We start from the raw sequence: 25,542 nt of genomic DNA, 5'->3' as shown, positions 1-25,542 counted from the left end.
TCCAGTATTGCAAATATTTAAAATTAACGTTAGTCTATTGTGCATCCTTAATTTCTAGGAAAAGTCCCATATTCTTCTTTCTGTCCCAAGCACAGTCAGCTTTCAGGTGAGGAGACAGCAGCCCTCAGACTAGCCTCTTACACCCATTTCTTTTTCCTTTGTTGGAGCATTTCAAGACTTCCTACAGAAGAGACACCACTGTAACAGCTCAGGATCCTAGTGGGAATGTTGGTTGATTCTAGGATACTGAGATCAAGTTTAGGAGATCATTTCCTGATCTGAAACTGTCCCTAAAAATCTGATTGTATTTTGGTGAGTTGTAGAGCTGAGGAAATTTGATCGCTTCTGCAATAACTTACAGGTCTTCCTTTAGGGTCATATATACTGTCAAATACCTCCAGGGAGACAATGGTGTAGAACAGAGATTGTCAAACTACAACCCACAGGACCAGTCCAGCCTGCCACCTGTTGTGTACATACGGTTTTACTAGAACACACCCATGATAGTTGGCTTATGTATTGCCTATGGTTGCTTTCTCACTACAAGGGCAGAGCTGAGTAGTTGTGACAGAGACCATATGTCCTGAAAATCTAAAATATTTACTATCTGGCCCTTATAGAAAACTTCTGCTGACCCCTCGTGCAGATGAAAGAAGACAGAGCCCTGTCTAAAAGGCTGCAGGCCTGAGCGCTAGTATCTATTCTGTCACTAATTCGTTGTATGGCATTGGGCTTTCTTCTAGAGCTTTGCTGCTTCATCTGTTGCAAAAGAAAAAATATATAGAATTCAATTTCAGCAAACATTTCTGAGCACTAAGAGCACTACTATATACCAAGCCAAGGAACACTCAACTCAAACTGGCTTCAGCAATCAGAAAATGTATGGGCTATGCATCTAAAACGTCCAGAGGGTGGATGGCCATCAGGGAGGTGTAATCTAGTGACTCAGTAGTGTTACTGAGGACCTGATTCTTTTCATTCTCTATACCAAGATTTCTGATGTGCCAGGTTCAACCTAAAGCTCACATGCCTTCACATTTCTCAAATGGCTGTCAAAAGCTCCATAGGCTAATTATTTCCTTGTTCATGTCCAGAGAGAGAGAACATGAGAGATCTCTCAGCCTTAAACAAAAGTCTTGTGTTTCTACTTAACTGGATCAGCTAAGGTCAGAGGTTCGCCCTAATCCGATCACATTAGCCAAAGGACGCCATGTTCATATCTGCCTTATGACCGATCAGACTCCATCTTTGTTTCTAAAGGGGAGATCAGTTTCCTCCAAACCACATTACTACCACCCAAAAGGAAAGAAGTGGAGCTGATGCTGGGGAGGGCACCACAATGTTCACTATACAGGGCAAAGTAGCAGAAAGGGCACTTACAAAAGATCAGAGCATTTAGGCAAACTTTTTAATAAGTTGTGCAATCCAGCTTGTTCTAGAAATTATCTTCAAAACTAGCCCTTCCTATTGGTTCAATGTGAAAAAAACCCAGCCCCTTCACATATACTGCTGCTTCCAATACCTGCTGACTTAACAGCCATTCAATTAGAATTTATCTAAAATATATAATAAAATGGAAATACTCAAGTAGTTACGATTCACAGTTCCTTTTTCTTTCCTAGGTGCTAAATTATATGCTTCCTTGTCTAAGCAAGAAAAAATTGGATGCCCTTGTCTCTGAGGCACAAGATGCAGAATATAAACTTGAATTTGTCCCAACTACCACCATAGAATATGTTAACAACTTAGTATTTCTTGATGAAATTCAGGAAAGGGTGAGTTGATTCTTACATAATTTATTCCAAATCTTGTGGTGAGTAAAGAAGGCAAGTAAGAGAAATTGAGGGACTGAAGGTCAGGAAACAGCTGTCAGAATATCAAAAACACTTTCAGGCAAAGTAAGTATATGCCTTACATCACAGTAGTAATGACAGCTAACATTGATCAAACTCGTACTACTAGCCAGGAATGCACTACATTTTCTACATACGTTACATTTTTGATCCTTGCAAAAACTTAAGAAGTATAAAGAATTTTTATTCTCATTCTGCAGATGAGGAAACAGGGACCAAACTAGGTTATGCTGTCCAAGATCACAGAGCTTTTTGTAGTGGAGCCAGAATTTACACTTGGGTCTCTGACCGCAAAGCCAATGCTCTCAACCCCAGTTTATTGCAATTCTTATTTGTGATAGATGATAATAGAATTGTAAACTTGATATTAGTCATAATGGAAGTCTTGATCCTCCTTAACCTATATTTGCATAATAGTCAGGAACCTTCCAATTAGGAATAAAAGAAACCTAACTTTAGCTTAAACAGGGAGGTGGGACAGGGAGACAACAGCAGATATGGGGACTCAAGTAACACAAATGCTTGGGTCCGCTCTCTCCCTCCCTCCCTCTCTCTCTGTCTGTCTCTGTCTCTCTGTCTCTCTCTCATGCACACACACACACACACACACACACACACACACACACACACACACACTCTCACTCCTTTGTCTCCCTTATTTCTCTCTCTCCGAAAACTTGGTTTCCTCCTCCCATCTTTCCCCTGTGGAGCGCAATCTAGCATTTAGTTTCAATAGTCAGGTTTTTCAGTCACACCAGTTGGCATTTAAAATAGAGTTAAATCATTTTCTTAAATATCTGGAAATTGAAGACATGTTACAAATTTTAAAAATACAAACAAATGTGAAATAAGTCATTAACAACTGGATAATCTGTTGGATAATGTTATATATTGTTAACAGAATTAATAGTAAAGGCTATTTCATGTACCTATAAAAGTAAAAATTTTGTTTCTCATTTCAAGAAAGAACATATTCTGAAATGTGGTGATCTCAAGATGATTGTGGTTTTCCCTCAAGTCTACTTATACATCATTCCAGGAGAGTAAAGATGCCCAGCATTTGTTATTAACTGCAGTCAGAAAGACTCTTTGTCAAATAACCAAAACCCAGTTGAGGTTTAGTCCTACCTTAGGACAAAAAGTGGACCCTATTTAAGGAAGAAGGAATATTCCATGGAACACACCCCACCCACACCCACACCAAGAATGTGACTAGGCTTAGGAACTTACCAGAGCCAGGAATAAGAAAGCTGTGGGAAACCCAGGTGGCCCTCTCTCCACCTCTCCTCTCTGCATCTCTCTGAGGGTCTGCTTTGCTCCTTTACCTCTGCAAACACATTGCTCCTGCTGTTTCATCCTCAGCAGCACACGTGGCCACCAGCACCTCCCAGGTCACATGTTGCAAGTCTAGCCGGCCACCAAGAGAATCTCTCTCCTCTGATTATCAATTCTAAATGTTTAATGAATGGATTCAGCCCCCACCCCTGTTGTATAAACTATGGAAGGAAGGATCATGTAGCAGGGGGTAGACTGCTCTCTCTCTGATTCCAGAACAGGAGAGTCAATGTGCCATATGCAGAAACCCAGACTGTGTCCCGTCTCCATAAGGTTGTCTGTGCATGGCTGGGTGGTGTGTTGGAGAAGCAGCCTCTCTTAGGAAAATGCTCTGCACACACAGACAGCTTTTCTTTGGAACCTAATCCATTAGTTCCAAAAAAGTTGCAAGCACTCACTTAGCAGGACGCAAGGATGACAACAGTGAGTAAACCTGCTTTCAAGGACCTCAGAGTCCTTGAAGTGAATGAATGACAGCAGATAACTCTCATACAATGGATATAGGTACAAGATACTGTTGTGGGCAGGGTGGCGGTGGAGCAGAGGGAGGGTGAAGTCATTCCTATGAGTTACAGAAGGCTTTGAGGAGGTTGGGGCATTTAAGCTTTGTTCTAAAGTCCATCTATTCAGGTAGGCATTCCCGGAAGAGGGAATTTTGCATACACAGACCTGAGGCAACGTGGCAAGAACAGGATATGGCAGCTGGTATGCTATGTAGAAGGGGTGTTTGGTGGAGAAAGCTGATGAACCATAGCTAAAGTAGTATTTCCAAGGATAGGAGAGAAGGAATGGATTCTAGCGAAAATAAGTAAGTAGAATTGAAAGGACTTAGTGGGCAACTGAATGACGGGACAGCAAAAGAAATTTGAGATAACTCTTAGATACCCTTTCACAGTGAATGGGTAGACCACCAGCCAGCATAGGTAGGGCAGGCCACATAATCACTGTCTGACCAAACGTTTTTGAGGGTGAAAGAGGCACCATTAATCATCATGCCAGGACAATACCTTGGTGTAAACCAAGACACTCCCAGAGAAAACAGGGCATATGCTTACTCCATGTACCAGAAATCCAGGAAGGTGAGCAGATTTTGGTTGTCAGACTTAGTTCTATTTGTAACTTATTGAAGATGTTAGACGCTTTTGGTTGAAAGTAACAAAAACTCACATAGTTAGCTTGGAAAAATGAGAAGATTTATTCTAAGTTTGCAGGGATATCTTTTGAAATCCAAAGGTATGGATAGAGCCTAGCCTTTAAAAAGGGCAGGAACTAGGGACTAGAGCAGCATAGGGAAACCGAAAAGACCTCTCTTTCCATCTCGCATCGCTGCTCTCCTCTAGGACAGTGGTTCTCAAAGGGTGTTCCCGACACCAGCTGCATCAGTATCACTGGAGAACTTGCATATTCTCAGGCCCCACCCTGGACCTTCTGAATCAGAAACTCTCAGGAGGGGATCAACAATCTGTGTTTTACCAAACTTGCCAGGGCGATTGGGATGCAGCTAAAGGTTGAGAACCATCTCTCTAAAGCCTCTCTGCAGTTTTCATTTCCTGTTTAGGACCTGCTTTGTTACCCCATGGAAGCAAATAGCCTCTGCCAACAGCTGCAGTCTAACTCTTCCCAAGTTCAAGAGAGAGATCAAACTAAGCTGGTTTCACTAGGTCCCAATTTGACTCTCCCTGGTTCAGCTTGTGGCCAGGAAGTGGGTCAAGTTGTAGAACATGGATACTCGCTCTATAATCTTGTGGCAGAGTGGCAGGGAGGAGGGTTCCCCAAAAAATGGGGAGTCCTTGCCAAAAATTTAGTAAAGGCACTGTCCACTGAAGGTAGGGCATCAAAGCAAAGAGGTTTAGTAGTCAGTAATAAAGGTTTTAAAAGCCTTTATTAAAGGGTAGTGTGAGTCTCACCATAGATCAGGGCTCTGAATCTATGGGTACATGGTCCACACACCTCAGGGGCTGCCCTGGGACAGTCACTGCTCAACACATAGGCCTGGAATCTCAGATGTTACAGCTGGGCGTCCTCACAGCACCTGTTGTCTCTGAAAACTTTAAATATTGGCACTGTTTAATCTACTAGAGAACAAAACAGAGAGACAAAACTAAACACTTATAACAGTAATACTAACTATGCTCAGCTCTGAAAAACTTACCTCCTGGGCCTTATTACCTGCATCGTAGCAATGACTGTATTTGCCACCCAGTAGGCTCCAGCCAGTTTGATCTGCATTAAACGCACCCCTCTGTGTGCTGGCTCTTCACAGCGTGATGTTTACGATGCACAGCAGCTGTCTCCTATCAGACAATCTTAACGGGTATAACAGGACTCTGATTTATTTAACGAGCAGCCGATGTTTCTGTTTAGATTGAAAGCCTTGAAGATGAAGGGAATGTAGTGGTTCAGATGTACAAGCTGATTGAACAATATCAGGTTCCCACACCTCCCGAAGACTTTGCTGTTTTTTTAACTATGAAGCCATCCATTGTTGCTGTTCGGAATGCCATTGATAAATCCGTGGGTGACAGAGAAACAAGCATTAAGCAATTTTGTCTGCATCTGGGCAGAGATCTTGAGGATCTAAGCAATGAAGTGAATGAAATAAAGCTGCTAGCACAGGTAAGCTGAAGCAGGATTTAAAAATCTGTGTAAAGGCTGACTATTATATTTTAATAAACCATTTAGAAAGCATATTTCATTTTAATCTGGTTTAACTTCTGTTTTTTTATGGCTTAATCCTCTGAGCTGCTATTGAAAATTGAAAGTGTTTCTGAACCTCTCTTAGGTACTGAATAAATTCTAGGCCATTGCAACTAAAGCATGTATGCAATAGTGAATTCTCTTTCTCCTGGCTTCTATTTATTATTATGAAATGAGTGTTTTTATAACCTGTTAGCATATTTTATAGTTATTGTGACAATTTTAGAGTTTGCTTAGCCACATATTAGAAAAGTCCCCCTTAGAAAGAGGTAGAGTATAAATTGATAAATGATAAAGAAGAATGTTTGATTAACTTGCACCAATTTTCCTATACAAAAGATGCAAGAGGAATTTTAAGAACTTAGACTAGACATACAGATGATTCTTTTTTCTTTTATTTTTAATATTTTATTTTATTTATTTTTTTTACAGCAGGTTCTTATTAGTTATCTATTTTATACATATTAATGTATACATGTCAATCCCAATCTCCCAATTAATCCCACCACAACCCCACCAATTCCCCCCTTGGTGTCCATACGTTTGTTCTCTACATCTGTGTCTTTTTCTGCCTTGCAAACTGGTTCATCTGTACCATTTTTCTAGATTCCACATAAATGCGTTAATATATGCTATTTGTTTTTCTCTTTCTGACTTACTTCACTCTGTATGACAATCTCTACGTCCATCCACACCTCTACAAATGACCCAACTTTGTTCCTTTATATGGCTGAGTAATATTCCATTGTATATATGTACCACCTCTTCTTTATCCATTTGTCTGTCGGTGGGCATTTAGGTTGCTTCCATGAGCTGGCTATTGTAAATAGTGCTGCAATGAATATTGTGGTGCATGTGTCTTTTGGAATTATGGTTTTCTCTGGGCATATGCCCAGTAGTGGGATTGCTGGGTCATATGGTAATTCTATTTTTAATTTTTTAAGGAACATCCATACTGTTCTCCATAATGGCTACAGCAATTTACATTCCCACCAAGAGTGCAAGAGGGTTCCCTTTTCTCCACACCCTCTCCAGCATTTGTTGTTTGTAGATTTTCTCATGATTCCCATTCTAACCAGTGTGAGGTGATACCTCATTGTAGTTTTGATTTGCATTTCTCTAATAATTAGTGATGTTGAGAAGCTTTTCATGTGCCTCTTGGCCATCTGTATGTCTTCTTTGGAGAGACGTCTATTTAGGTCTTCTGCCCATTTTTTAATTGGGTTTTCTGTTTTTTTAATATTGAGCCACATGAGCAGTTTATATAATTTGGAGATTAATCCTTTGTTGCTTCGTTTGCAAATATTTTCTCCCATTCTGAGGGTTATCTTTTCATCTTGTTTATAGTTTCTTTTGCTGTGCAAAAGCTTTTAAGTTTCATTAGGTCCCATTTCTTTATTTTTGTTTTTATTTCCATTAGTCGAGGAGGTGGGTCAAAAAAGGTCTTGCTGTGATTTATGTCAAAGAGTGTTCTTCCTATGTTTTCTTCTAAGAGTTTTATAGTGTCCAGTCTCACATTTAGGTCTCTAATCAAATTTGAGTTTATTTTTGTGTATGGTGTTAGGGAGTGTTCTAATTTCATTCTTTTACATGTAGCTGTCCAGTTTTCCCAGCAACACTTATTGAAGAGATGGTCTTTTCTCCATTGTATATCCTTGCCTCCTTTGTCATAGATTAGCTGACCATAGGTGCATGGGTTTCTCTCTGGGCTTTCTATCCTGTTCCATTGATCTATATTTCTGTTTGTGTGCCAGTACCATATTGTCTTGATTACTGTAGCTTTGTAGTATAGTCTGAAATCCTCCAGCTCCTTTTTTGCTTTGGCTATTCAGGGTCTTTTGTGTCTCCATACAAATTTTAAGATTTTTTTGTTCTATTCTGTGAAAAATGCCATTGGTAGTTTGATAGGGATTGCATTGAATCTGTAGATTGCTTTGGGTAGTATAGTCATTTTCATAAAATTGATTCTACCAATCCAAGAACATGGTATATCTCTCCATCTGTTTGTGTCATCTTTGATTTCTTTCATCAGTGTCATATAGTTTTCTGAGTACAGGTCTTGACCTCCTTAGGTAGGTTTATCCTTAGGTATTTTATTCTTTTTGTTGCAGTGGTGAATGGGATTGTTTCCTTAATTTCTCTTTCTGATCTTTCATTGTTAGTGTATAGGAATGCAAGAGATTTCTGTGCATTAATTTGGTATCCTGCAACTTTACCAAATTCATTGATTAGCTCTAGTAGTTTTCTGGTGGCATCTTTAGGATTCTCTATGTATAGTATCATGTCATCTGCAAACAGTGATAGTTTTACTTTTTCTTTTCCAATTTGTATTCCTTTTATTTCTTTTTCTTCTCTGATTGCCATGGCTAGGAATTCCAAAACTATATTGAATAATAATGGCAACAGTGGACACTCTTGTCTTGTTCCTGGTCTTAGAGGAAATGCTTGCAGTTTTTCACCATTGAGAATAATGTTTGCTGTGGGTTTGTCATATATGGCCTTTATTATGTTGAGGTACGTTCCCTCTGTGACCACTTTCTGGAGAGTTTTTATTATAAATGGGTGTTGAATTTTGTCAAAAGCTTTTTCTACATCTATTGAGATGAACATATGGTTTTTATTCTTCAGTCTGTTAATATGGTATATCACACCAATTTATTTGCATATAGTGAATCCCACTTGATCATGCTGCATGATTCTTTTAATGTGTTGTTAGATTCTGTTTGCTAGTATTTTGTTGAGGATTTTTGCATCTATATTCATCTGTGATATTGGTCTGTAATTTTTCTTTTTTCCTAGTATCTCTGTCTGGTTTTTGTATCAGAGTGATGGTGGCCTCATAGAATGAGTTTGGGAGTGTTCCTTCCTCTGCAATATTTTGGAAGAGTTTGAGAAGGATGGGTGTTAGCTCTTCTCTAAATAGAATAGAATTCTAGCCATCTGGTCCTGGGCTTTTGTTTGCTGGAAGATTTTTAATCACAGTTTCAATTTCATTACTTGTGATTGGTCTGTTCATATTTTCTATTTCTTCCTGGTTCAGTCTTGGAAGCTTATACCTTTCTAAGAATTTGTCCATTTCTTCCAGGTTGTCCATTTTATTGGCATAGAGTTGCTTGTAGTAGTCTCTTAGGATGCTTTGTATTTCTGTGGTGTCTGTTGTAACTTCTCCTTTTTCATTTCTAATTTTATTGATTTGAGTCCTCTCCCTCTTTTTCTTGATGAGTCTGGCTAATGGTTTATCAATTTTGTTTATCTTCTCAAAGAAGCACCTTTTAGTTTTATTGATCTTTGCTATTGTTTTCTTTGTTTCTATTTCATTTATTTCTGCTCTGATCTTTATGATTTCTTTCCTACTACTAACTTGGGGTTTTGTTTGTTTTTCTTTCTCTAGTTCCTTTAGGTGTAAGGTTAGACTGTTTATTTGAGATTTTTCTTGTTTCTTGAGGTAGGAATGTACTGCTACAAACTTCCCTCTTAGACCTGCTTTTGCTGAATCCCATAGGTTTTAGATTGTCACGTTTTCATTGTCATTTGTCTCTAGGTATTTATTGATTTCCTCTTTGATTTCTTCAGTGATCTCTTGGTTATTTAGTAGTGTATCATTTAGCCTCCATGTGTTTGTGTTTTTTACGTGTTTTTCCTGTAATTGATTTCTAATCTCATAGCATTGTGGTTGTAAAAGATGCTTGATATGATTTCATTTTTCTTAAATTTACCAAGGCTTGATTTGTGACCCAAGATGTGATCTATCCTGGAGAATGTTCCATGAGCACTTGAGAAAAAATTGTATTCTGTTGTTTTTGGATGGAATGTCCTATAAATATCAGTTAAGTCCATCTTCTTTAATGTGTCCTTTAAAGCTTGTGTTTCCTCATTTATTTTCATTTTGGATGATTTGTCCATTGGTGAAAGTGGGATATTAAAATCCCCTACTATTATTGTGCTACTATCAATTTCCCCTGTTATGGCTGTTAGCGTTTGCCTTATGTATTGAGGTCCTCCTATGTTGGCTGCATAAATATTTACAATTGTTATATCTTCTTCTTGGATTTATCCCTTGATCATTATGTAGTGTTCTTCCTTGTCTCTTATAATAATAGTCTTTATTTTAAAGTCTTTTTTGTCTGATATGAGTATTGCTACCCCAACTTTCTTTTGTGTTCCCTTTGCATGGAATGTCTTTTTCAATCCCCTCACTTTCAGTCTGTATGTGTCCCTAGGTCTGAAGTGGGTCTCTTGTAGACAGCATATATATGGGTCTTGTTTTTGTATCCATTCAGTGAGCCTGTGACTTTTGGTTGGAACATTTAATCCATTCACATTTAAGGTGATTATCGTTATGTATATTCGATTACCATTTTTCTTAATAGAGAAGTTTCTTTACCATTTGTTGTAGAGCTGGTTTGGTGATGCTGAATTCTCTTAGCTTTTGTTTGTCTCTAAAGCTTTTGATTTCTCCATCGATTCTGAATGAGATCCTTGCCAGTTAGAGTAATCTTAGTTGTAGGTTCTTCCCTTTCAATCTTTAAATATATCATGCCTCTCCCTTCTGGCTTGTAGAGTTTCTGCTGAAAAATCTGCTGTTAACCTTATGGGAATTCCCTTGTATGTTATTTGTCATTTTTCCCTTGTTTCTTTTAATAATTTTTCTCTGTCTTTAATTTTTGTCATTTGGATTACTATGTGTCTCGGCATGTTTCTCCTTGGGTATATCCTGTCTGGGACTCTCTGTGCTTCCTGGACTTGGGTGGCAATTTCCTTTCCCATGTTAGGGAAGTTTTCAACTATAATCTCCTCAAATATTTTCTCGGGTCCTTTCTCTCTCTCTCTTCTCCTTCTGGGACCCCTATACTGTGAATATTTGTGTTTTTAATGTTGTCCAGAGGTCTCTTAGGCTGTCTGTATTTCTTTTCATTTTTTTTTTCTTTCTTCTGTTCTGCAGCAGTGAATTCCACCATTCTGTCTTCCAGGTGACTTATCCGTTCTTCTGCCTCAGTTATTCTGCTATTGATTCCTTCTAGTGTATTTTTCATTTCAGTTATTGTATTGTTCATCTCTGTTTGTTTGTTCTTTAATTCTTCTAGGTCTTTGTTCTTCAATTCTTCTAGGTCTTTGTTAAACATTTCTTTCATCTCCTCTATCTTTTCCTCCATTCTTTTTCTGAGGTCCTGGACCATTTTCACTATCATTATTCTGAATTCTTTTTCTGGAAGGTTGCCTATCTCCACTTCATTTAGTTGTTTTTCTGGGGTTTTATCTTGTTCCTTCATCTGGTACATATCCTCTGCCTTTTCATTTTGTCTGTCTTTCTGTGAATGTAGTTTTCATTCCATAGGCTGCAGAATTGTAGTTCTTCTTGCTTCTGCTGTCTGCCCTCTGGTGGATGAGGCTATCTCTGTTTTTACTTTTGTATGGAAGTATTTTTGTATTTTTACACAGAGAAAGCTGTACATAAGTGTAATAAGTGTACAACTCAGTGAGTTTTCAGAAAGTGAACACATCCATGTGTCCACAGCTGAGGTCAAGAACTATTGCTATTGCTATCCTTAGTGTCTCCCCTAGTCACTAACCCTTCCTTCTTCTCCAAAGGCAGCCACTACTCTGAATTCTAAAGCCATAAATTGGTTTTGCCTGTTTATGAACTTCAATTAAATAGAATCATACCTTTATTGTAAATTGTAATCATACCTTTTTTTTTTTTTTTTCTTTTTGGCTGCATTGGGTCTTCATTGCTGCATACAGGCTTTCTCTAGTTTCAGCCATCATGGACTACTCTTCATTGTGGTGTGAAAGCTTCTCATTGTTGTGGCTTCTCTTGTTGAGGAGCATGGGCCCTAGGCGCACAGGCTCAGTAGTTGTGGCCCATGGGCTTAGTTGCTCCATGGCATGTGGGATCTTTCTGGACCAGGGATCGAACCTGTGTCCCCTGCATTGGCAGACAGATTCTTAACCACTGAGCCACAAGGGAAGTCCCATAAATTGTAATTATTCCTTTTTTGTAAAATTATAATTTTCCTTATATCATATTTTCTTATTTCTTTTCCATATTGTATTCACCTCTCCTTACCTGAAGTCACGTTAGCTGAAACAAATGTAATAAATGAAAATAGATGAGGGAAAATGTATTAGATATTATTTAAAAGCAATATTATCCCCAAGTTACTTCTTTATACATTTCTGTAATTTTTACAATGTATATGCATTGCTTTAAATTCAAAAGAACAACCATTTTAATATATTTTCTAAAAATTAGAGTGAAAAGAGAATTAGAAGAAATATTTTTTGAAAACATTTATTAATTCATTTAATTTGATGGTATACATCAAAAAATAGGAATGAGTAATCAAAACCCATCTTAATTTTACAGGATCCACAGATTTTGGATATTAATGCTGACCAAGACAAAGTAAACATCATGTTGAATGATCTGCAGTCAGTTCTAGATGATCTTCAAAAACGTGCATTTCAATATAAATCCTATCAGAAGAATTTTAAGGTAATGACAGCTCTACACATCTGTTTCTAAAATATGTGCATAGAAATGGCATTGATGCATATACATTTTCAATAATGTGACTGTAAATATTCAATGTTTGGACACCTATGTGCTAGTCATTGTGCCGGAACAATCTGAAATACAAAATATGATGTGTTCTCTGCCTTTGAAGTGTTTAAAGATAAGTACACACGTGAGACAAAATATTTTTCTCATTAGAAAGTAATTGTGAATCATAGACAAACCCTCAGACCAGGGACTGTAGCTTCTATGTTAAAATGCATGCGGATTTTTAAATGTGGTCAATTAAAACCCCTCTATTCTTTCTTAAATAATATTCAAGCTTCTTTTACATTCATGTGTGTATTATGATTCCATCAATATTGCCTAATTTGCCCTGGTTTGATGTGCCAGTTTGATGAAAGAAGAAAATTTGGCTAAGCCAGGACAAAGATGGATCCAAAAAGGGTAGGTTTAAAAAGCTAAAAGATATGCCTCAAAAAAATGAAGAGAAATGAGTGAGAGATATAAGTGCTCTGAACAGCTATTAGAGAAACCAAAAATAAAAGAAAATAGAAAAGATTCCTAGGATCAAAACCAGAGGGCCACCAGCAATGTGGGAGGGGTTAATCAGTTCCCCAAAAGTTTCAGAGGAGTGCATGGACCTCACATGGGTATGCACCTATCCCTTCCATATCCCCAAATGGATAGCCAGAAAGTGGTCTGAGCAGTCTGAGTGTCCACTCCAGATCCCAGGGCTTGGTGGAACAACCTGCAAAATAATGACTTGGCACTAGACAATGCAACTGGTACAATACTTGAGGCAGGAGGTTTGTGCATGAGAGAATTAGGATTCAAAGTTTTTCCCAGATTAGTTAACTGGCCTGTAAGACAAGAAAGTATGAAGTAGGACGGGAGCTGTGGCGGAAATATTGCTTGATAAAGGCTATAACTAACAGGTGGGCACTCTTGGGTCAGAAAGAATAGCCTTGCTTGAGCCAGAGCCTGAAATAGAAGTGTGTCTCCCTCCTTCCACGTTCCATATCTATACTTTACCATCCTTTAGGATCACCTCATATCAACCTTCCTCTGCAACTCTCAGTCATTAGGAGGATAGGAGTGAAGGCCTAACTGGCCTAGGAAATCATCTCTAACTCTTAATGACGCCGAGGCTAGATCCCTAATGTCAGGGTAATGCTAGCTTTGTAAAATGAGTTTGGTAGTGTTCCCACCTCTTCAATTTTTTTGGAAAAGTTTGAGAAATATAGGCATTAATTCTTTTTCTCCCCCCCCCAAATGCTTGGTAAAATTTACCAGTGAAGTCATCTGGTCCTGGGCTTTTCTGTGCTGGGAGGTTTTTGATTACTCATTCAATCTCCTTATCCTTATTAGTCTGTTCAGATTTTCTGTTTCTTCCTTATTCAGTCTTGGTGGGCAATATGTTTCTAGCAATTTATACATTTCTTCAAAGGTATACAATTTATTGGCATATACTTATTCAGAGGAGTCTCTTATGATCATATGTATTTCTGAGGTGTAAGGGTTTTTTTTAGCATCTTTATTGGAGTATAATTGCTTTACAGTGGTGTGTTAGTTTCTGCTGTATAACAAAGTGAATCAGCTATACATATATCCCCATATCCTCTCCCTTTTGCGTCTCCCTCCCACGCTCCCTATCCCACCCCTCTAGGTAGACAAAAAGTACCAAGCTGATCTCCCTGTGCTATGTGGCTGCTTCCCACTAGCTATTTCTTTTACATTTGTTAGTGTATATATGTCCATGCCACTCTCTCACTTCGTCCCAACTTACCCTTCCCCCTCCCTGTGTCCACAAGTCCATTCTCTATGTCTGTGTCTTTATTCCTGTCCACCGCAAGGTTCTTCAGAAACTTTTTTTTTTAGATTCCATATATATGTGTTAGCATACATTATTTGTTTTTCTCTTTCTGACTTACTTCACTCTGTATGACAGACTCTAGGTCCATCCACATCACTACAAATAACTCGATTTCCTTTTTCTTTATGGCTGAGTAATATTCCATTGTATATATTTGTCACAACTTCTTTCATTCATCTGTCCATTCCTCTGTTGAAGGACACGTAGGTTACTTCCATGTCATAGCTATTGTAAATACAGCTGCAATGAACATTGTGGTACGTGACTCTTTTTTTTTTTTTTTTTTTGCGGTACGCGGGCCTCTCACCGCCGCGGCCTCTCCCGTTGTGGAGCACAGGCTCGGGACGTGCAGGCCCAGCAGCCATGGCTCACGGGCCCAGCCGCTCCGCGGCACGTGGGATCCTCCTGGACCGGGGCACGAACCCGTGTCCCCTGCATCGGCAGGCGGACTCCCAACCACTGCGCCACCAGGGAAGCCCACGTGACTCTTTTTAATTACGGTTTTCTCAGGGTATATGCCCAGTAGTGGCATTGCTGGGTCATATAGTAGTTCTACTCTTAGATTTTAAGGAACCTCCATACTGTTCTCCATAGTGGCTGTATCAATTTACATTTCTACCAACAGTGAAAGAGGGTTCCCTTTTCTCCACACCTTCTCCAGCATTTATTTGTAGATTTTTGATGATGGCCATTCTGACCAGTGTGAGGTGATACCACACTGTAGTTTTGATTTGCATTTCTCTAATGATTACTGATGTTGAGCATCCTTTCATGTGTTTCTTGGCAATCTGTGTATCTTCTTTGGAGAAATGTCTATTTAAGTCTTCTGCCCATTTTTGAATTGGGTTGTTTGTTTTTTTGATATTGAGCTGTATGAGCTGCTTGTATATTTTGGAGATTAATCCTTTGTCAGTTGCTTCATTTGCAAATATTTTCTCCCATTCTGAGGGTTGTCTTTTGGTCTTGTTTATGGTTTCCTTTGTTGTGCAAAAGCTTTGAAGTTTCATTAGGTCCCGTTTGTTTATTTTTGTTTTTATTTCCATTTCTCTAGGCGGTGGGTCAAAAAGGATCTTGCTGTGATTTATGTCATAGAGTGTTCTGTCTATGTTTTCCTCTAAGAGTTTGATGGTGTCTGGCCTTACATTTGAGTCTTTAATCCATTTTGAGTTTATTTTTGTGTATGGTGCTAGGGAGTGTTCTAATTTCATTCTTTTACATGTAGCTATCCAGTTTTCCCAGCACCACTTATTGAAGAGGCTGTCTTTTCTCCATTGTATATCCTTGCCTCCTTTATCAAAGATAAGGTGACTATATGTGTGTAGCTTTGTCTCTAGGCTTTCCATCCCGTTCCATTGATCTATATTTCTGTTTTTGTGCCAGTACCATACTGTCTTGATTACTGAAGCTTTGTAGTATAGTCTGAAGTCCAGGAGCCTGATTCCCCCAGCTCTGTTTTTCTTTCTCAAGATTACTTTGGCTATTCAGGATCATTTTTGTTTCCATACATATTGTGAAATTTGTGGTTCTAGTTCTGTGAAAAATGCCATTGGTACTTTGATGGGGATTGCATTGAATCTGTTCATTGCTTTGGGTAGTACAGTCATTTTCACAATGTTGATTCTTCCAATCCAAGAACACGGTATATCTCTCCATCTGTTTGTATCATCTTGAATTTCTTTCATCAGTGTCTTATAGTTTTATGCATACAGGTCTTTTGTCTCCTTAGGTAGGTTTATTCCTAGGTATTTTATTCTTTTTGTTGCAATGGTAAATGGGAATGTTTCCTTCATTTCTCTTTCAGATTTTCATCATTAGTGTATAGGAATGCAAGAGATTTCTGTGCATTAGTTTTGTATCCTGCTACTTTACCAAATTCATTGATTAGCTCTAGTAGTTTTCTGGTAGATTAGAGCTGGTAGTTTTCTGATGGCATCTTCAGGATTCTCTATGTATAGTATCATGTCATCTGCAAACAGTGACAGTTTTACTTCTTCTTTTCCAGTTTGGATTCCTTTTATGTCTTTTTCTTCTCTGATTGATGTGGTTAAAACATCCTAAACTACATTGAATAATAGTAGTGAGCATGGACAACCTTGTCTTTTCCTGATCTTAGTGGAAATGATTTCAGTTTTTCACCATTGAGAACGATGTTGGCTGTAGGTTTGTCATATATGGCCTTTATTATGTTGAGATAAGTTACCTATGCCTACTTTCTGGAGGGTTTTTATCATAAATGGGTGTTGAATTTTGTTGAAAGCTTTTTCTGCCTCTATTGAGATGATCATATGGTTTTTATTCTTCAATTTGTTAATATGGTTTATCTCATTTTTGATTTGCATATATTGAAGAATCCTTTCATTCCTGGGATAAACCCTACTTGATCATGATGTATGATCCTTTTAATGTGCTGTTGGATTCTGTTTGCTAGTATTTTGTTGAGGATTTTTGCATTTATGTTCATCAGTGATATTGGCCTGTAGTTCTTTTTTTGTGACATTTTGTCTGGTTTTGGTATCAGGGTGATGGTGGCCTTGTAGAATGAGTTTGGGAGTGTTCCTCCCTCTACTATGTTTTAGAAGGGTTTGAGAAGGATAGGTGTTAGCTCTTCTCTAAATGTTTGATAGAATTTGCCTGTGAAGCCATCTGGTCCTGGACTTTGGTTTGTTGGAAGATTTTCAATCAGTTTCAATTTCAGTGCTTGTGATTGGTCCCTTTATATTTTCTATTTCTTCCTGGTTCAGTCTCAGAAGGTTGTGCTTTTCTAAGAATTTGTCCATTTCTTCCAGGTTGTCCCTTTTATTGGCGTATAGTTGCTTGTAGTAATCTCTCATGATTCTTTGTATTTCTGCAGGGTCAGTTGTTACTTCTCCTTTGTCATTTCTAATTCTATTGATTTGGGTCTTCTCCCTTTTTTTCTTGATGAGTCTGTCTAATGGCTTATCAATTTTGTTTATCTTTTCAAAGAAACAGCTTTTAGATTTATTGGTCTTTGCTATCATTTCATTCATTTCTTTTTCATTTGTTTATGATCTGATCTTTATGATTTCTTTCCTTCTGCTAACTTTGGCTTTTGTTTGTTCTTCTTTCTCTAGTTCCTTTAGGTGTAAGGTTAGGTTGTTTATTTGAGGTTTTTCTTGTTTCTTGAGGTAGGATTTTATTGCTATAAACTTCCCTGTTAGAACTGTTTTCACTGCATACCATAGGTTTTGGGTCATCGTGTTTTCACTGTCATTTGTTTCTAGGTATTTTTTAATTTCCTCTTTGATTTCTTCAGTGAACTCTTGGGTGTTTAGTAGTGTATTGTTTAGCCTCTAGGGTTTGTATTATTTACAGATTTTTTCCTGTAATTGATATGTAGTCTCATAGTTTTGTGGTCAGAAAAGATACTTGATACAATTTCAATTTTCTTAAATTTTCCAAGGCTTGATTTGTGGCCCAAGGTATGATCTATCCTGGAGAATGTTCCATGAGCACTTGAGAAGAAAGTGTATTGTTTTGTTTTTGGATGGAATGTCCTATAAATATCAGTTAAGTCCATCTTGTTTAATGTGTCCTTTAAAGCTTGTGTTTCCTTATTTATTTTCATTTTGGATTATCTGTCCATTGGTGAAAGTGGGGTGTTAAAGTTCCCTACCATCATTATGTTACTGTCAATTTCCCCTTTTATGGTTCTTAGCATTTGCCTTATGTATTGAGTTGCTCCTATGTTGGCTACATAAATATTTACAATTGTTATATCTTCTTCTTGGATTGATCCCTTGATCATTATGTAGTGTCCTTCTTTGTCTCTTGTAATAGTCTTTATTTTAAAGTCTATTTTCTCTGATATGAGAATTGCTGCTCCAGCTTTCTTTTCATTTCCATTTGCATGGAATGTCTTTTTCAATCCCCTCACTTTCAGTCTGTATGTGTCCCTAGGTCTGAAGTGGGTCTCTTGTGGACAGCATATATATGGGTCTCACTTTTGTATCCATTCAGTGAATCTGTGACTTTTGGTTGGAACATGTAATCCATTTACATTTAAGGTATTTATCGATATGTATGTTCCTATTACCATTTTCTTAATTGTTTTGGGTTTGTTATTGTAGGTCTTTTCCTTCTCTTGTGTTTCCTGCCTAGAGAAGTTCCTTTAGCATTTCTTGTAAAGCTGGTTTGGTGGTGCTGAATTCTCTTAGCTTTTACTTGTCTGTAAAGGTCTTAATTTCTCCATTGAATCTGAATGAGATGCTTGCTGGGTAGAGTAATCTTGGTAGTAGGTTTTTCCCTTTCATCACTTAAAGTATGTCGTGCCACACCCTTCTGGCTTGCGGAGTTTCTGCTTAAAGTTCAGTGGTTAACCTTATGGGGATTCCCTTGTATGTTATTTGTTGCTTTTCCCTTGCTGCTTTTAATATTTTTCTTTGTATTTAATTTTTGACAATTTGATTAATATGTATCTTGGCATGTTTCTCCTTGGATTTATCCTTTATGGGACTCTCTGCAGTTCCTGGACTTGACTGACTATTTTCTTTCCCATATTAAGGAATTTTTAACAGTAATCTCTTCAAATATTTTCTCAGTCCCTTTCTTTTTCCCTTCTTCTTCTGGTACCCTTATAATTCGAATGTTGATGTGTTTAATGTTGTCTCAGAGGTCTCTGAGACTGTTCTCAATTCTTTTCATTCTTTTTTCTTTATTCTGCTCTACAGTAGTTATTTCCACTATTTTATCTTCCAGGTCACTTATCCATTCTGTCTCAGTTATTCTGCTATTGATTCTTTCTAGAGAATTTTTAATTTCATTTATTGTGTTGTTCACCATTCTTTGTTTGCTCTTTAGTTTTTCTAAGTCCTTGTTAAACCTTTCTTTTATTCTCCATTCTATTTCCAAGAGTTTGGATCATCTTTACTATTTTTACTCTGAATTCTTTTTCAGGTATACTGCCTATTTCCTCTCCATTTGTTTGGTCTGGTGAGGTTTTACCTTGCTCCTTCAACTGCTGTGTATTTCTCTCTCTTCCCATTTTGCTTAACTTACTGCATTTGGGGTCTCCTCTTCACAGGCTGCTGGTTCGTAGTTCCCATTGTTTTTGGTGCCTGCCCCCAGTGGGTAAAGTTGGTTCAGTGGGTTGTGTAGGCTTCCTGGTGGAGGGGAGTGGTGGCTGTGTTCTGGTGGATGAGGCTGGATCTTGTCTTTCTGGTGCAGAGGACCACGTCCTGTTGTGTGTTTCAGGTTGTCTGTGAACTTATTATGATTTTAGACAGCCTCTCTGCTAATGGGTGGGGTTGTGTTCCTGTCTTGCTAGTTGTTTGGCATGGGGTGTCCAGCACTGGATCTTGATGGTCATTGAGTGGAGCTGGTTCTTAGCATTGAGACAGAGATCTCTGAGAGAGCTCTCGCTGATTGATATTACTGGGGCCAGGAGGTCTCTGGTGGTCCAGTGTCCTGACTCGGCTCTCCCACCTCAGAGCCTCAGGCGTGACACCCAGCCAGAGCACCAAGACCCTGTCAGCCACACAGCTCAGAAGAAAATGGAGGAAAGAAAGAAATATAAAATAAAATAGTGTTATTAAAATAAAATTTTTTTTAATTATTAAAATTTTAAAAATTAAATAAAGAAAGAAGAGAGCAACCAAACCAATAAACAAATCCACCTATAAAAAGAAGCACTAAAACCTAAACTAAAGAAAAAAATATCAAACAGACAGAACCCTAGGCCAGATGGTAAAAGCAAACCTATACAGACAAAATCTGCAAAGAAGCATACAGATACACACTCACAAAAAGAGAAAATGGAAAACATATATATATGAAAAACAAAGGAAGAGAGCAACCAAATCAATAAACAAATCTAGTGCTAGTAAGCTCTATATACTAAACTAAGATAAACATAAAACCAGAAATAAATTAGATGCAGAAAGCAAGCCCCAAGTCTACATTTGCTCTCAAAATCCACTGCCTCAATTATGGGATGATTTGTTGTCTATTCAGGTATTCCATAGATGCAGGGTACATCAAGTTGATTGTGGAGATTTAATCTGCTGCTTCTGAGGCTGCATGGAGAAACTTCCCTTTCTCTTCTTTGTTCACACAGCTCCTGGGGCTCAGTTTTGGATTTGGCCCCGCCTCTGCATGTAGGTCGCCCTCTGGCATCTGTTCTTTGCTCAGACAGGAGGAGGTTAAAGGAGAGGCTGATAGGGGACTCTGGCTCACTCAGGCCTGGGATAGGGAGGGGTACAGAATGCAGGGTGAGCCTGTGGCAGCAGAGGCCACCCTGACATTGCACCCACCTGAGGCATGCCATGTGTTCTCCCGGGGAAGTTGTCCCTTGATCACGGGACCCTGGCAGTGGCAGATTGCACAGGCTCCCAGGAGGGTATGTTTGGATAGTGACCTCTTCTTGCACACAGGCTTTTTGGTGGCTGCAGCAGCAGCCTTAGCATTTCATGCCTGTCTCTGGTGTCTGCACTGATAGCTGTGGCTCGCGCCCGTCTCTGGAGCTCATTTAGGCAGTGCTTTGAATCCCCTCTCCTCACGCACCCCAAAACAATGGTCTCTTGCATCTTAGGTAGTTACAGACATTTTCCCAGACTCCCTCCTGGCTAGCTGTGGCACAATAGCCCCCCTAAGGCTGTGTTCACACAGCCAACCCCCATCATCACCCTGGGATCTGATCTTGAAAGCCCAAGCCTCAGCTCCCAGCCCCAACTCACCCTAGCAGGGTTCCACCAGTGAAGGGGTTTCCTAGTGTGCAGAAACATTTCCTCCTTCACAGCTCCCTCCCCGATGTGCAGGTCCTGTCCCTATTCTTTTTCTCTGTTTCATCTTTTTTCGTTTTCCCTACCTGGGTACACGAGGAGTTTCTTGCCTTTTGGGAAGTCTGATGTCTTCTGCCAGTGTTCAGTAGGTGTTTTGTAGGAGTTGTTCCACGTGTAGATGTATTTTTTATGTACTTGTGGGGAGGAAGGTGATCTGCACGTCTTACTCCTCTGCCATCTTGAAGGGCCCCCTGAGGTGTAAATTTTAATGTCTCCTCTTTCATTTCTGACTTTATTTCCTTGAATCATCTCTCTTTTCTTCTTAGTCTAGCTAAAGGTTTGTTTATCTTTTCAGAAAAAAAGCTCTTAGTTTCATTGATCTTTTCTATTTTTTTCTGTTCTCTATTTATTTTATTTCCACCCTGATCCTTGTTATTTCCTTTCTTCTGCTAACTCTGGGCTTAGCTTGTTCTCCTTTTCTAGTTCTTTGTTGTGTAAAGTCAAGTTGTTTATTTGAGATCTTTCTATTGTCTTAATATATCCATTTATTACTATAAACTTCCCTCTCAGGACTACTTTTGCAGCACCTCATAGGTTTTGGTGTGCTGTGTTTCCATTTTTATTTGTTTCAAGATATTTATTTTTATTTCCCTTTGATTTCCTCTATAACCCATTGGTTGTTCAGGAGTGTGGTGTTTAGTTTCCAAATATTTGTAAATTTCCCATCTTTCCTCTTGTTGTTGATTTCTATTTTCATACCATTGTGGCTGGAAAAGATAATATGATTTCAGACTTCTTAAACTTGTTAAGACTTCTTTTGTGGCCTATCATATGATCTATCCTGGGGAATGTTCTGCGTGCACTTGAAAAGAATGTGTATTTTGCTGCTATTGTATGCAATGTTTAAAGCCCCAGATTATGGCAAAGCTCACAGTTTCTGTGCAACCAACCTCCTGGAGATTTTCCCACCTCCAAGGCATGAAAACAGCTTCTTCAGATTTTCTTGCAAACTTTCTGTGTCTAGGGTTCATATACAGTCCACTGGGTTAGAAATAGGTAAGAAACTATGCTGTTCACTCCATCTTTAATCTCCCCATTCCCTCCACCAACTACCACAAAAACATCCTCTCCCTCTTCTATCATCTAAGATATAAGCCCTAAAGGATATCATTGCCTTTAAAGACTCATCTGTTTACCCAATAGACCAGACAGGTATATACATGTATGATCCAACTTGAGGAAGAATGCCCTTAGCACTCTTGTAATATTTGTGTTTGGAAAATTTCTAAGTTCTAAGGAAATATAAAGAATTATATTTTGTCACTCAAATAGAAATCTGGATATACATGGGGTTTTGTGATTTGTTTTTTCATTGTTTCTGTCTCTCCTTTTCTTTCCCCATTTGGGTCCCACCCATATTCTGCTAAGGTGTCACTGTATCAACAGTTATTCATAGGAAGATAACATAAGATGTCTATATCAGAAAATTAAATAGTACATTTTGCTTATTATATTTTAAAAGGTAGAAGTGTCCAAGTTTGAAGCTTTGGAAGAAGTTAGTGCTGAATTGAAGCTCAAACAATTGCTCTGGGATTCTTTATCTGAATGGGATCAACTCCAACAAGAATGGTTAAAGGTAAAAAAAAAAAACAACTCTTAATTCTTAAATCATTTTTGTATCATTTAACCTTAGAATCCTAATAGTATGAATTATAGTTTTTTTTAAAAAAATAAGCTGGTATAGTCTTAATTTCAGTAAAACATGCAGTGTTATTTTATGGGAATTATTATCAGCTTTCTGGTGAAAGGCACAAAGGTCTTTCTGCCACACAAGTCTTTAAGTACTACAGAGAAGACTACATCATTATAAGGCAGGTTTCTCAGGTCCTCCAAATAAGATAGGTAAATGAAGGAAGCATCAAAGGACGTCACTGCATGGCATTTAACTTGTTTGTGGTTTCTGAACACAATGTTGTCCTGACACACTACAACCAAGTGTTGTTAAGGATTGTAGGATTTTATTCGTGATCTACACACATTAGATTTCTGCTAGCCTAGGTTCTGTTCTTATTGTCCTTTTTATTTATTTATTTATTTTTATAATATTGTGAAAGAACTTGGCTCATTGAAGGAACATGGTAAGTGTTTTTTTTTTTTTTTTAGATGTTAGGGGTAGGAGTTTAATTAATTTATTTATTTTTGCTGTGTTGGGTCTTCGTTTCTGTATGAGGGCTTTCTCTAGTTGTGGCAAGCGGGGGCCACTCTTCATCGCGGTGTGGGGGCCTCTCACTATCACGGCCTCTCTTGTTGCGGAGCACAGGCTCCAGACGCGCAGGCTCAGTAGTTGTGGCTCATCGGCCCAGTTGCTCAGTGGCATGTGGGATCCTCCCAGACCAGGGCTCGAACCCGTGTCCCCTGCATTAGCAGGCAGATTGTCAACCACTGCACCACCAGGGAAGCCCTTATTGTCCTTTTTAAAGAAAAAAAGAAAGAGAAAGAAAGAAAGCCATTTTGTTCTCTGTGATAGAATAGAATCCCAGTAATGAGATCCAGAATCTTCCCTTGAGATCTTAATAGTAAGTTCTAGTAATAGTAAATTAGGGGGCCAGGTATCATAGGGTTTTGTTTTTAGGGTCTACTCTTGTGTTCAAACCTTAACAAGTGTCAACCCTCTAGGAGGCAGAATAGATGACCATCTGTTCTTTCAAGTGTGATATGGACATGTTAGAAATACCATCAACTTCACAAATATTGTTTTACACTTGCTTGTTCAGCTTCCCTATGCTGGTGCCTATAATTAGAAGTCACATATCTGGGCACAGTGATGCAAGAATGTTTCCCAGATAATGTTCTAGGTACAGTAGATACCAGTGGAGAATAAAAAGGACAAAGTCCAAACCCTCACGGAATTTACCTTTTGGTGGAGAAAGTGGAAAATAAACAAACATATATATATCATTATATCAGAGAATTTTAAGTGCTTTTGTATAACTCATTTATCACTTATCTCAGAATTAGAAAATGCTCCTGAATAGTAAAGAAGAAGCTTAGAGAGTTTTCTGATTACCACCATAGATTAGAGCAGTAGCTTCTAAAGTGGGACAAATTTACCATAGGAAGTATACAAAAAGACCCATTAGGGAGCAAAACGAAAATGTTGAATCCAGAAAAAAAAAAAAAGAATGTTTATAATTTTTCTTTTTTTTAAATTGAGGCATATTTGACATGTTAGTTTCAGGTGTAAAATATAATGAGCCAATATTTCTGTATATTGCACAGTGATCACCACAATAAGTTTAGTTAACATTTGTCACCATACATAGTTACAAAATTTTTTTTCTTATGAGAATATTCAAGATCTATTCTCTTAGCAGCTTTCAAATATGCAATACAGTATTATTAACTATAGTCGCCATGCTGTACATTGCATTCCCATGATTTATTTATTTTATAACTGGAAGTTTGTACATTTTGACCTCCTTCACTTATTTCACACACCCACCCCCCTCCTCTGGAAACTACCAATTTGTTCTGTTTTAGTTGTTTTGTTTTGTTTTGCTTTAGGTTCTACATATGAGTTATTTTGTTGTTTTGTTTGCTTTTGGATTCCATATACAAGTGGGGTCATATGGTATTTGTCTTTCTTTGTCTGATTTATTTCACTTTATGTAAAGCCCTCATGGTCCATCCATGTTGTCAAAAATGACAAGGTTTCATTCTTTTTATGGCTGAATAATAGTCTATTGTATACATATACTACATTTTCTTCATCCATTCATCCACTGATGCCCACTTATGTTGTTTCCATTTCTTGGCTATTGTAAATAATGCTGCTATGAACTCAGGTGTCTGTATATCTTTTTGAATCAGTGTTTTTGTTTTCTTAGGATAAATAATCAGAAATGGAATTGCTGAATCATATGGTAGCTCTATTTTTAATTTTTTGAGGAATCTTAGTACTGTTTTCCATATGGCTGTTGTGCCAATTTACATTTCTGTTAGCAACGCACAAGTGTTCCTTTTTCTCCACATCTTTACTGACACTGGTTCTATTTTGTCTTTCTGATACTAAAATTCTAACAGGAGTGAGGTGGCATTTCATTGTGATTTTGATTTTAATTTCCCAATGATTAATGATGTTGAGCATTTTTTCATGTACCTGTTGGACATCTGTTATGTCTTCTTTGGAAAAAAATGTCTATTCAGTTCCTCTGCCCTCTTTTCAATCAGGTTGCTTTTCTGCTACTGAGTTCTTTATATATTCTGGATATTAACCCCTTATCAGTTATATAATTTGCAAATATTTTCTCCCATTAAGTATAGCTTTCCTTTTCATTTTGTTCATGCTTTCCTTTGCTGTGCAGAAGCTTTTTAGTTAGATGTAGTTGCTTATTTTACTTTTGTTGCCTTTGCTTTTGGTGTCAAATCCAAAATATTGTTGCCAAGACCCATCTCAAGGAGCTTATTGCCTATATTTTCTTCTAGGAGTTTTTAGGTTTCAGGTCTTAGATTCAAATCTTTAATCCA

At 38.1% G+C, this 25,542-nt stretch overlaps 1 protein-coding gene across 1 annotated transcript in view; it reads left to right on the top strand.

Annotated features, from left to right (window-relative positions):
* Positions 1–25,542, top strand: part of DNAH6 (dynein axonemal heavy chain 6) — a 302,264-nt gene that overhangs the window by 75,657 nt on the left and 201,065 nt on the right. The window contains 4 exon segments of the mRNA XM_007470601.1: positions 1,623–1,775; positions 5,553–5,804; positions 12,253–12,381; positions 22,538–22,651. Of these exon segments, the coding sequence (XP_007470663.1) occupies positions 1,623–1,775; positions 5,553–5,804; positions 12,253–12,381; positions 22,538–22,651 (648 nt within the window).

The sequence above is a fragment of the Lipotes vexillifer genome, unplaced genomic scaffold (genome assembly GCF_000442215.2).
Source record: "Lipotes vexillifer unplaced genomic scaffold, Lipotes_vexillifer_v1.1 scaffold1098, whole genome shotgun sequence".
Classification (NCBI taxonomy): Eukaryota; Metazoa; Chordata; class Mammalia; order Artiodactyla; family Lipotidae; genus Lipotes; species Lipotes vexillifer.
Note: the sequence above shows the minus strand (reverse complement) of the source record. Positions and strands in the feature narration are given on the sequence as shown.